The sequence below is a fragment of the Macrobrachium rosenbergii genome, chromosome 40, assembly GCF_040412425.1.
Source record: "Macrobrachium rosenbergii isolate ZJJX-2024 chromosome 40, ASM4041242v1, whole genome shotgun sequence".
Taxonomy (NCBI): domain Eukaryota; kingdom Metazoa; phylum Arthropoda; class Malacostraca; order Decapoda; family Palaemonidae; genus Macrobrachium; species Macrobrachium rosenbergii.
Genome location: NC_089780.1, coordinates 23540166 through 23552197, shown reverse-complemented (window position 1 = coordinate 23552197; position 12032 = coordinate 23540166). Strand labels below are relative to the sequence as shown.

At 38.0% G+C, this 12032-nt stretch overlaps 1 protein-coding gene across 19 annotated transcripts in view; it reads right to left on the bottom strand.

Annotated features, from left to right (window-relative positions):
* SNF4Agamma (SNF4/AMP-activated protein kinase gamma subunit) overlaps positions 1-12032 on the bottom strand; it is a 394547-nt gene that overhangs the window by 263902 nt on the left and 118613 nt on the right. For 18 of the 19 annotated variants that reach the window (XM_067083360.1, XM_067083346.1, XM_067083349.1 and 15 more), the window contains exon 2: positions 8923-10468. The exons of the other annotated variant lie outside the window; for it this stretch is intronic. In XM_067083360.1, the coding sequence (XP_066939461.1) occupies positions 8923-10203 (1281 nt within the window). In that variant the 5' untranslated portion in view covers positions 10204-10468. The remainder of the gene's footprint in view (positions 1-8922; positions 10469-12032) is intronic. 19 annotated transcript variants of the gene reach the window in all.

Genomic DNA, 12032 nt, shown 5'->3' with positions numbered 1-12032 from the left:
TCGGGTATACTCTCTGTCAATCTCTGATACTCTGTAAGATGTCAAAACTTCAGCGTCACATTTTCAAATCAAATGTCCTCAAAAGATGGGCTAATTAGAGGCTCTGAATAATATCAAAATCTCTGGAGTCCATTTTCTCAGAATGGGGAAAAAATGGTTGATGCCAATTCGTCAAACTAGGGACGAATTGTGAGCAACAGTAGAGAGTAACCTAGAACTGAATATGGAGTTTAGAATCGTAGGTATAAGACACTGAATGAAGGGAGTTGGAGTGGTTGGACAGCAAGATAGGGAGGACCAGAAAAGAAAATAAATGAAGTACAAGGCTCTAAAGGGCACTGGGAGAAAACCCAACAGGTACACTTTGAAGTAACACTTTAAGAGGTTGAACAGCAAGATAGAAGAAAGGAAACAGGAGTAGAGGTAGAGTAAAAGGCTAAAGAGAATTGACATGGCGACAGTTCATAGCACAAACTGAATTAGTGCAAACTCCCATGACTGTAAACATGTAAACATCAGCAATTATGGGGTAGCAGTGCAGTACAAGATCTAGTTCGTCTGTAAATTCCTTGAGAATTTAATATAACTGAGGTCTCAAGAGGCAAAGAGCCTTTCTGATCTTAGCAACAGAGAGAGCAGGAGTAGAGGGGCATAAGACGACCAGAAGTACATGAATCATTGACAAAAGACCAAACCAAAAAACCAGAACAGAAGAAGAGTGGCAGACCTATGAGCCATGAATGCAGAAAGTTTGATTTACATTGTTGCATTGGTTATTAGGAAACTTGTTGCCATAGGATCAGACTTGTTTATGTAAACATGTGATTTAGTTACGTTACTTTAAAACCCACAACCCTCTGTTGACCTTAGCTGTAAATTTTACACCTGGTAGTTAGCCGATTGAGGAGGGTTACAACCAAGTGGACAAAGGCATAAGGGGTATTTACTGAAACTTAATGATCTTCTTTATCTATTATTAACGATTCGTGGACCCTCGAGAATGATACTGAATGGCCCTGAGAGCATTCTGACTGGCTAATTAAAGAGAAAGCGTTTCATCATAAAGAGAAATAAACGTAATGATAAGAGCTGCTCTTTTTTATGCAGAAAATGAAATCTGGATCCTCCAAAGGTTTGAAAATAGTAAAAATTTTGAGAAGTTAATAACAAAATCCTTTATTCCTATAATTTATAACAGACCTTCTAAATGTATGTATAAATAGGGGGGGGGGTCGAGAACCACTGTATATATAGTATGAACGTCTCGGTACGTACCTAATTTCTTTACTTAAACAAGACCTTCCGGCACCTTGATTTAGATCCAGAGAGCCGTAGCTTTATCAAAAATATTGGTGACGTTTTAAACCTTGGCCCAGACTAATATTCAAGAAACACGGTACATGTTTTGACCACCAAAGTAAGGGAGCACCTTTTTTTTTTTTTTTTTTTTAGTATCGTAATCACCATTAAGGACACCATGTAGATAATCCTGGCAATACCTAAGAAGTTTTCATCACAATAATATCTTAAAAATATACATGAAAAACTTTCGCATTTGCATGTATAACATTAATACAATACAATGTCAATATAACACTAACAGTCGCTCTTTCGTTTGTATTTTGTCCCCAAAACAGTTTTTCAAAGAATGAATAAGTGACAGTGTTGGAAATTTTCATTTTGCTACTATGGTAATCAACAGTAATTCAATATAATGTCTTACTGTTAATTTAGTGCGAAATAAAAAAAAAATCATATCTAACATGGCTTTGGAATCGTGCATGAAATAAAGCTAAATTTAAAAACTATCATTCAACATATATACAAAGCTTATCGAGTTCATGGTAAACAGTCGTTGATAACTAACTTGGCCTGTCGTTAATTTAAACCTCTTTCATTTTTACAGTTACAAAAAGTATATTAGAAAAAAACTAAATCAACCACAATTAAAATGTCCCTTTTAAAAATATAACTAATGTGGAGCGAAAGACACTGAAAGTCCTGTAACGCCTATATTTTGAAGTTACTGTAACAATTCAGATGACAAGTCCGTTTTCTGTGATGATGCAATTGCTCGCATTGCAAGTTATCATGGGCAGACTTTTCTACATTTCTTTGAGGCCGCGCAATGGTAAGTTCTTGATGTACTATTCTCCTTTCTCTCTCTCTCTCTCTCTCATTCTAGCTTATTAGTTTTATAATTTGCTTACTTTTCACTTGTTTCGTTTGTAAGTACAGAGTCTCTCTCTCTCTCTCTCTCTCTCTCTCTCTCTCTCTCTCCATAAACATTAATATTAAGAGCAAAATCCTTGCCTAAATCTTTGCCTGCGGAATTGCATTGTAAGTTTTTCTTTAATAATTATTGAATTTTTATGGCATATATATATATATATATATATATATATATATATATATATATATATATATATATATATATATATATATATATTCACTGAAATGTACGCCAAAAAGATCCCAATAACTCGTCACATTAAAACTCTTACATCGTAATTCCGCATGTAAAAATTTAAGCAAGGATTTCACTCTTAATACAAAATCTGTATTCTTTCAGGTTTCAGTAACAAATTATAATTACTTTAATGCTAATCAATAATATTAAATCACCCTATCTATCTTGTTCTGAGGACGTGCCCTATGTCTGTATGTGTGTGTGCATGTGTGTGTTTTTTAAAGTCAGTTATAATAAAAGCTAAAATCTCGAATGATTAAAAAACTGATACAACCATGAACTACAAGTTAACGAAGTCCAAAACGAAGAAAAGTAAACACAGCTTCAAAACAATGAATGAACAAATATGAATGACAGGGTACAAGAGGAGTCCGTTTTCTTTCATTCCCACCACTCTCGTCAAAGGCTTGACTCCTATAAATACGAAAGGCTTCACCAAAATATATGTTATATTCATATTTCGGATCATGTCAGAAGATTATTGGGTTCGTTATACTTTACATGGGAATAATCGCGTTCGCTATTCTAGACATGAACACTTCAGCATCAAACATTTGATCGCCCAGGGGCTAGTACTAAACGAGGCGAAATACATTTGACCCCCCGGGGTTAGTACTAAAACACGGCGAAACAATCACTGTTTCGCCGTGTTTAGATGAATCAAATGTATTCGCCGTTTCGCCGTGTTTAGTACCAGCCATGGGGGTCAAATGTAGCCCCCTACACTGTTTCGCCGTGTTTAGTACTAGCCCCTGGGGGTCAAATGTATTTCGCCCTACACTGTTTCGCTGTGTTTAGTACTAGCCCCTGGGGGGGAGTCAAATGTATTTCGCCCTACACTGTTTCGCCGTGTTTAGTACCAGCCATGGGGGGGGGGGTCAAATGTATTGCGCCCTACACTGTTTCGCCGTGTTTAGTACTAGTCCCTGGGGGGATCAAATGTCTGGCACCGAAGTGTTCCTGTCTAGAACAGCGCACCCGATTATTCCCATGTAAAGAGTTGGAGTTTGGACCGGAAAGGGTTGGCCATTCTTTACATGGAGATATCATTGGGTTCACTGTTCTCGACATGGAGATGTTGGGTTCGCTAATCCTGACATGATCCCATATTTCTTTTCTTTTATTTTTCGCAGTTTCACGACTATCTTGGCTGGTTAAAATTATTATACAGTAAGTACGTCTTTAAATAATTCATATGTGAAGTGCATTAAAAATGTTTATAAAACTGTAGGTACCTGATAATAAATATAACATATTCGTAATTCTTTTACTCTATTTGTCACAATTTTACGAGTATCTTGGCTTGTTAAAAAATGAATATGCGTCCATCTTGAAATAATTCATAATATGCGAGAAATATTTAAAATGCTTATAAAGCTGTAAGTACCATTACATGAGATCCTAACTCTTCTGACATAACCCGTCAGGAATATCAAACAGAAGCTTGACAGACGGGAATATTAAAACAATACCTGGTCTGGTTGGAATATTAAAAAGTAGCTTAATGGCTTCAAGTGCTTTTATGAGTAAATGTAAATCTCCAGTCTTTAGTTTCGCTTAACTTTAAGTGAATAATAAACAAAATCCTGACCTTGTTGATAATTTTATGGTTGTCAAATCAGTTTTCACTTTTTTTTTTTTACTTATTTTGGGACTTAACTACTTATATATGGTTAAAATTACCTTTAATTGGCATTTTTAAAATAAATGACTGACATCATAAGCATCATTACTTCATTTTGTTTCACAAAGTTCAAATTTATTTACCAGGAGAAAAAACATTTTTATGGATCTTCGAGTGACAGTCGGAGCACTATACTTGCAACTGCATTACCACTGTGCACGTTAGTGTTGTCGTTGAGTTATGTTGGCCTTATGCCAGCACGGGATGATGTTCTTATATTTACGGGAATATAATTCTTGATATTTGTGGCTGACGTAACCGATTCGCTGAAAGCTGTTCTGATGACATACAGTTCTTTTTTTTTTTTTTAAGAGAGTAATAACAAAATACTTAAATATAAAGAAGCAAACATTATACATTCTCTCTCTGAGAGAGAGAGAGAGAGAGAGAGAGAGAGAGAGAGAGAGAGAGAGAGAGAGAGAGAGAGAGAGAGAGACTCCCCTCACTAAGGTGAGAGGGGCAGGGTTCAAATTTTGGAAGAGAACGAAGTGATATGGGCAAATTCCATTACAACCCAAAGTATCCAGTGAACTGGTGTTTACAATGGGTCTGTGTGTGTGTGTGTGTGTGTGTGTGTGTGTGTAAAAGTACAACGACAAAAACTAATAACGACGCAACGACCAAACACACCCATCACAAAAAAGTAACCAGCAGACCCAAAATCAACAAACATTGTTTACCAACTTTCTGGATACCGTGACGACTCCTGGGATTTTGCAATTCTCTTCAAGAAAGGCCCTTCTTTGTCTACAGAGTAGCCATCCTCAACAGTTCATTGGCAGGGTCCACCAGGACGTGGGTCATACCGATGAGCAAATACAACACGTATGTTGAGAATTCATACGCTTTAGTACCATAAACAATAGCGTTTAAAAATATAGGGAATACGACTTAGACCCTCTGAAAAAGTAATACTGGAAGTATACTGGTAACTATGTTTCTCCAGCATTCTTAAGCTTTTTTGGAAGCTAGTTATAGTTTTCTGTAAAAGAAAAATTATTGTGTAGGCTTTGTCTGTCTGTCCGCCCTCAGATCTTAAAAACTAATGAGGCCAGAGGGCTGCAAATTGGTATGTTGATCATCCACCCTCAAATCATCAAACGTACCAAATTGCAGCCCCCTAGCCTCAGTAGTTTTCATTTTTTTAAAGGTTAAAGTTAGCCATAATCGTGCTTCTGGCAACGATACAGGACAGGCCACCACCAAGCCGTAGTTAAAGTTTCATGGGCCGCGGCTCATACAGCATTATACCGAGACCACAGAAAGATAGATCTATTTACGGTGGCAATGATTATACGCTGTGGCGGCAGTACAGAAAACCAAATTGCGCCGAAGAAACGTCGACGCATTTCCTTATGCAAATAAAAAGGAATAATTACAAAGAAAAGCAGGTTGGTTAAGATAAGATGGCTTATGCCAGCACGGTTGTTGGACCCTAAAGTCCTGGAAGATCTGGGTGTAATAATGGTGACCAAAATTAGCATTTTCTTCTAAAATATGCGCCTCTGTTTTTTCTCTCGTTTTCCTTGGACCTGTCTCAAAACTTGTGGGGTGGTCACATCAATCACAGGTAAAGAAAAAAAAAAAGGATGGGTTTAACAGACTAAATTGTCTGGCGTTACATCTTAAAACCTCAGTGACGCCAGAAAAGTCAAGGAGAAGAATCGAAAACTTTCCGGCATAAAAAAGAATGCATGGGCTGAATCATTGTAATCTTTAGACTCCTGACTTTCAACACAGGTCTCTCAGCAAAGTCTGATACGGTCAGCCGGAGGCATAAAGGATTACGGAGGTGAAAAAAGGCAAAATACAACAGAAATTTTGCTTTTTTTTAAGTTTGCAATGTAAGGTATGGAGTACAATTTAGATCAGTGGTTCTCAACCTAGGGGGGGCGTCAGCAATTTCCAGAGGAGACGCGAGCCCTAGGGAAAAATAAAAAATTCTCTAATTATATTCGTTATTCTCTTAACAAGAGTGAGGAACTTAATATTCAGAAGCTTAAGAAAAAATGCAAAAGTATCACCTTAAAACGTTAGTTTCCTATAGGAAACTACCGTTTTCCTATAGTCTAATACTTTTGTAGACTCGTTGGGCTTACCATGTTTTGTAATTATTTACCTCCCTTCCTATCCCTCGAAACCCATTCCCGTTCTCTTTTTTTATTTTCCTTTAAATCTGGAAGGGAATTTTACTCATATTTGCAAGGGGAGGGGGCAATGGAGGGAAGGACCAACTCTGAGAGGGGACGTGGTGATAAAAAGGCTAAGAACCAGTGATTTAGTTAGACGGTCTGCTTGTAAATTCTTTCGGGGAAGTTAGGGAGACTAAGGGTAGAAATTAGACTAACGAGTATGTGTTTGTGTGTGTGCCGTGTGTGAAGTTAGGAAGACTATGAGCAGATGTTAGACCAGCGTGTGCGTGTGTGTGTCTGAAGTTAGGACTACTAAGAGATGAAATTAGACCACAGTATGTGTGTATGAAACTAGGGAAACTAAGAGTAGAAATTCGACCAACGTCTGTGTGTGTGTGTTCTGTGTGCGTGTGTGCACAAGCAGACGTATTCTCACAACCATACGTACAAACAACAACCACTCCTCTAGTCAACCAAACTCGCACGACGCTCAGAAAACAACCAAAGACAAACACACTCCAGATTCTGCGCTGTGAACTGCATTTGGTAACAACAGTAACGGCATTGCTCGTCTACCGCTGCTCTGAATGCCCGATGAACGATGAATGATGAATAATTCATCACAGCAACCCTTCAGTCAGATATTAGGCCTACATGCTGATCACGAACGGTGTCATGATGATATCTCTATCATTATGATTATGATGATGGTGCTATTACGTGGATGGCATGAATAAAGGGTCGTTAGTTAACGTACGGGTGGGGGGTTATTTGGAAGTCAAATCAACGTCTTGGTGATTGGTATGGTACAGTCACAAACACTATATAATTATATAAATTACATATATATATATATATATATATATATATATATATGTGTGTGTGTGTGTGTGTGTGTGTGTGTGTGTGTGTGTGTGTGTGTGTGTGTGTGTGATGTGGATTTCAAGAAACGAAAAAAAGTCACTTAAGAAAGAAAGAATTAAGACTTTGAAGCAAATCAACGATTCCCATCAACTTGCACAAGCAAGCGTAGTTATTTTTTGCATGGGCAGCTGGATGAAGAACTAAAAATATTACTACCTAGTTTTACACCCTGAAGGAACCTTTGATTGACAGTAAAAATATCAAAAGAAAAACTTATGGGAAATATCCCCCTTCAAGTACTTATTAGTCATAGTCCATATCAGAGCCCCAAGTGTTTTCTGGGTAATGGCCAGGTAAATGCTACAATTTGAGTTTCTCTTTTAACAAATCAATTGTGCCTACTCCTTCAGTAAACAGTAAATGGTGACCTCAGTTTTCTGTGCTCTAAAGGACACAGTGTGTCTAAACATCAAAACAGGGTCTTTGCAGTGGCCCTAGTTTTCTATGCTCAATAAGGTACTGGATGTCCCACTATTCAAACAGGATCTTTAAGGTGACCTCAGAGTTCTAAGCTCTATAAAACACCGGGTGGCAAATTCCTGAGATGTACGCTAGTATTGCACCAGCCCCGGTTTTTTCGCCATGCCCCTAGGTTAGGTTAGGTTATGTTAGGTTAAAATCGGTTTCACTAGTGTGATTTGGGTGTGGGAAATATAATGAGATTATTTTCAAGAAAATTCAATGGTTAGTTTTCAAGATATGACGTCCCACTTTTTTCAGGGAAAGGTCCCGGTGCACGGCTACATCTCCGGAAAACGCCACCGGGTGTCCCACCATAAAAACAGGGTCTTTAAGGTGACCTCAGATTTCTAAGCTGTATAGGACACTGGGTGTCCAACCACACAAACAGGGTCACGACAGAATTCTTTACTGCTCTCTGGAAATGCTTGTATCTTCAGCTGTTTAATAAAAACTAGTCACATGAAACAATGTTCCTTCAAATCCAGGGAAATATTTTGCATCTGATTCAGTACTTCTACTTAGATCTTTTAAGTGAGACCACTTTGTTTCTTCAGTACATTCTGGTTCCTCAATTGACATCAAATGGGAAAAAGTGATCACCCTCATGTAGGTCACCTAAGGACACAGTACTTCTTAACATGGGAGAGGGACTTCAAGTATCTAAAACTGTATAGCCCTAAGCTTTTAGAAAAGATAGGTGGTTGTTTTCTTACAAAATAAATGAGGAAAATTCAGTTCCTACAGAAAGAACACTTAACAGACATCATAGACTGACTACGCTTACGTTAGTTATGTTGCTGACAGTATGACACCATTATAAACTTACCGACAAAAAGATGACAGACATGATCATCTTTTAGTTTAGTGTGTGTGTGTGTGTGTGTGTGTGTGTGTGTGTGTATATATATATATATATATATATATATATATATATATATATATATATATATATATATATAAATTATTTTGTTTGATTAATTATCCTTAAATGTGTGTACTTAAGACAACTGTAAAGTAAGCCATACAAAAGGCAAACTTTGCAATCAAGTCAAGAACAACTTTGAAGAGCAAAACTATGAGCATTTTGATTCGCCTTATGTATAACATCGAGAACTCCCAAATATCTTTCACAAACAATACCTTCCACTTACCTTGACAGCTCCAAGAAGTTCGACCCTACAATAAATAACATATGAATAACTATATTTGGCACGTTTGCAAAAGACAAACACTGAGGGGGCCATACTCACCATACCATCTCTCTTCACCCAGATGAGTGAGTGACCTGTGCGACTGCCACTGGCTCCTTCTGTAGTTCTGAGCTCAGCCAGACGATTGTCGATGAAGTCAGTCGTCCTCCTGGCCGGAGGAGGCGCCTCTGCTTCAGCAACTCTCCTGATGGTAAACTGGTGCCTTGGTCTGTTTGTCGTAGGCAACGACAGACGTCCAGGCCGGTTGCGGGTGAAGGGCTCTGGGGCAGACCAGGCTTCGCCCACCCCAGAGTCTCTGGAACTGCCACTGCTGCAGGAATCTCTCTTGCTGCCGCCGGAGCATCCGCCAATGCTCCCACTGGCGCTGTTCGTCAGGGTACCATTGACATTCCTACTCCCGACATTACCACTGGAAGTAGCAGGAATGTTACTACCGCCAATGTTGCTGCCACAGCTGCTGCTGCTAAGGCTGCCGTTTCTTTCGGCCTTTGTTCCATCTTCCTGGAGCGATGAGGCGGACGGGGTGTTTTTGGCTGGGGCATCTGTTAAGGGGGTCTTCTCAGTCTCCTTCCCAACTTCAGTGCTGGTCTTGTCTTCCTCTTTCTTCTTGGAAGTCGAGTCGTCTACTTTGGAGGTGGCCTCTTCTTCCTCCTCATCATCCTCTCCCTCCTCCACAATCGTGTCATCCATGACATCCAACTCATAGAGAGGATCGTCCTCGCCGTCATCATCATCGTCCCTGTCATCATCATCATCATCATCCTGGTCGTCATCATCGTCCGTCTGAGGGCGGGACTCGAACAACTTGATGCCGGACTCCTCAACAAAAGCCTCATCTTGGTCAGGTTCTTTGGGCTTGGATTGAGCTTGCTGTCGAGTGAGCGGGCCCATGGCTAGAGTTGGTCCCAGAGGGCCCATGCGGTTCCGACGAAGAAAGCTCGTAGCGTGGGACCCCCCTCCCTGACCGGATCCCCGATCCACAGGGCTCCAACGCCCATAGGACGAGGTGTACTGCAGAGAGTGAGGGCCATTACCCAGAGAGTTAGGGCCCTTCACGCCAGGGAGGGCAGGATTCCCTACGGATCCTAGGGTCCCGTCGGCAGTTCCTCCTCCTCCGCCTCCACTAGCGCCATTACCTGGAGGGGGAGGAGGTCGAATAAGGCCACTACCTGGAGGGGGAGGAGGTCGAGTAAGGCCACCACCAGGAGGGGGCGGAGGTCGAGTCAGGCCACCACCTGGAGGGGGAGGAGGTCGAATAAGGTCACCACCTGGTGGGGGAGGAGGTCGAGTGAGGCCACTCTCTTTTTTGTTGGCCTCCATTCTGATATGGCAGGGAAGTAAAAGATTTGTACAAAAGATCACAAGCGCATGAATTGAACCCCACTTTTGAACTTTGTATTCCTGAATTAGGTTACCATTTGGCAAAACAGGGAATGATTGCTTGACGACTTAATTGGAATGTTATTGTTGTTTTTGTTTATTTACACTATGTTACCATTTTCCACTACTGTTGAGTGCTAAGAATATGTTTTATGCATATTTTACATATATAACTAAAAGTTCTATTTACGCACTATAAAAACACCTATGTAGGTTTTGATAAAGAAAAAAAAATATTATGCACAGACGAAAAAAAATCATAGTCACAGAAAGACATTACTAAAAAAACTTGAGGTTCAGCCTTTATAGAACTCAAAAATGCACATAAACACTTTGCTATGGTCCTGACGCACTAAAGTATTTAAGTTAATATATATATATATATATATATATATATATATATATATATATATATATATATATATATATATATATATGTATACACAATATGGAGCACCTACTTTCTACTCTTCATCGTTGGATTGGAGAAAAAACCTTTGACGAATTACAGTAAGACGTAAAATAAAAAGGTATATAAATCAATAATAAAACTCGACATAAAAAAAAAAAATTAATAAATAAAAAAGACACCCCACAATCAGGAAAATTAACTTTTCTAAATGTCCCAGATTTCAGCGCACATATTAGAGAAAAAAATTTCTCATAAAGAAATAAACATAAAGTCATAATTTCACCGCTAATAAGTAACCTGATATATATATACTGTATATATATGTATATATACTATATATATTATATATATAAATTCATATATATACATATATTATATGTATATATGAAACAGCTAATTGACCGAAAAGTATAAATAAAAATCGCAGCTACAACAACAACACGGTCAATGGCATTAACTTAATACATAGTAGAAAAAATAATTCAAATATATTTTAAAATACCGGTAACATCATTTGATGCTGAGGAGAAAACACTTCATGGCCAAGTAACGGGACGCAACTTTATAACTTTTTTTATCATTTAACTCATCCTTATCGTCTTCTGTGACTTAACGTACAACCAAACACCTGCATGCCTACTCTCTCTCTCTCTCTCTCTCTCTCCCCAGCGTTGCACAAGTGAACCTATTTCGCGGAGTAAAATTAATAAATTCAAGAGAGGGTCGTTTTATCAAGTTCAATTCTATCTATGTCACCGTATATGTTCAAAGGTGGATTCCTTATCTCTCCCTCTCTCTCTCTCTCTCTCTCTCTCTCTCTCTCTCTCTCTCTCTCTCTCACACACACACACATTCACATTATATATATATATATATATATATATATATATATATATATATATATATATATATATATATATATATATATATATATATATAATTTGCAGAAATACATAAATGTACATGTATATGTACACACACACACACACACACATATATATATATATATATACATTCATTATTTAAAGGTCACATTCACAAAACCATGTATTTATTTCAATAGCCACAATGACCTTTTTAACCTATTATGAATCTACGAAATAGTGATCAAACGGAAGTGTGTGTGTGTATATGTGTATATATATATATAAACGGAAGTGTGTGTGTGTATATGTGTGTGTATTTATTTATATTTAAACACACATATATATATATATATATATACATTTAATGATTTATTTATATATATTATGTAAATATATATATATATATATATATATATATATATATATATATATATATATATATATATATATACATTTAAACAAACCTACACTATATCACACTACATCCACCT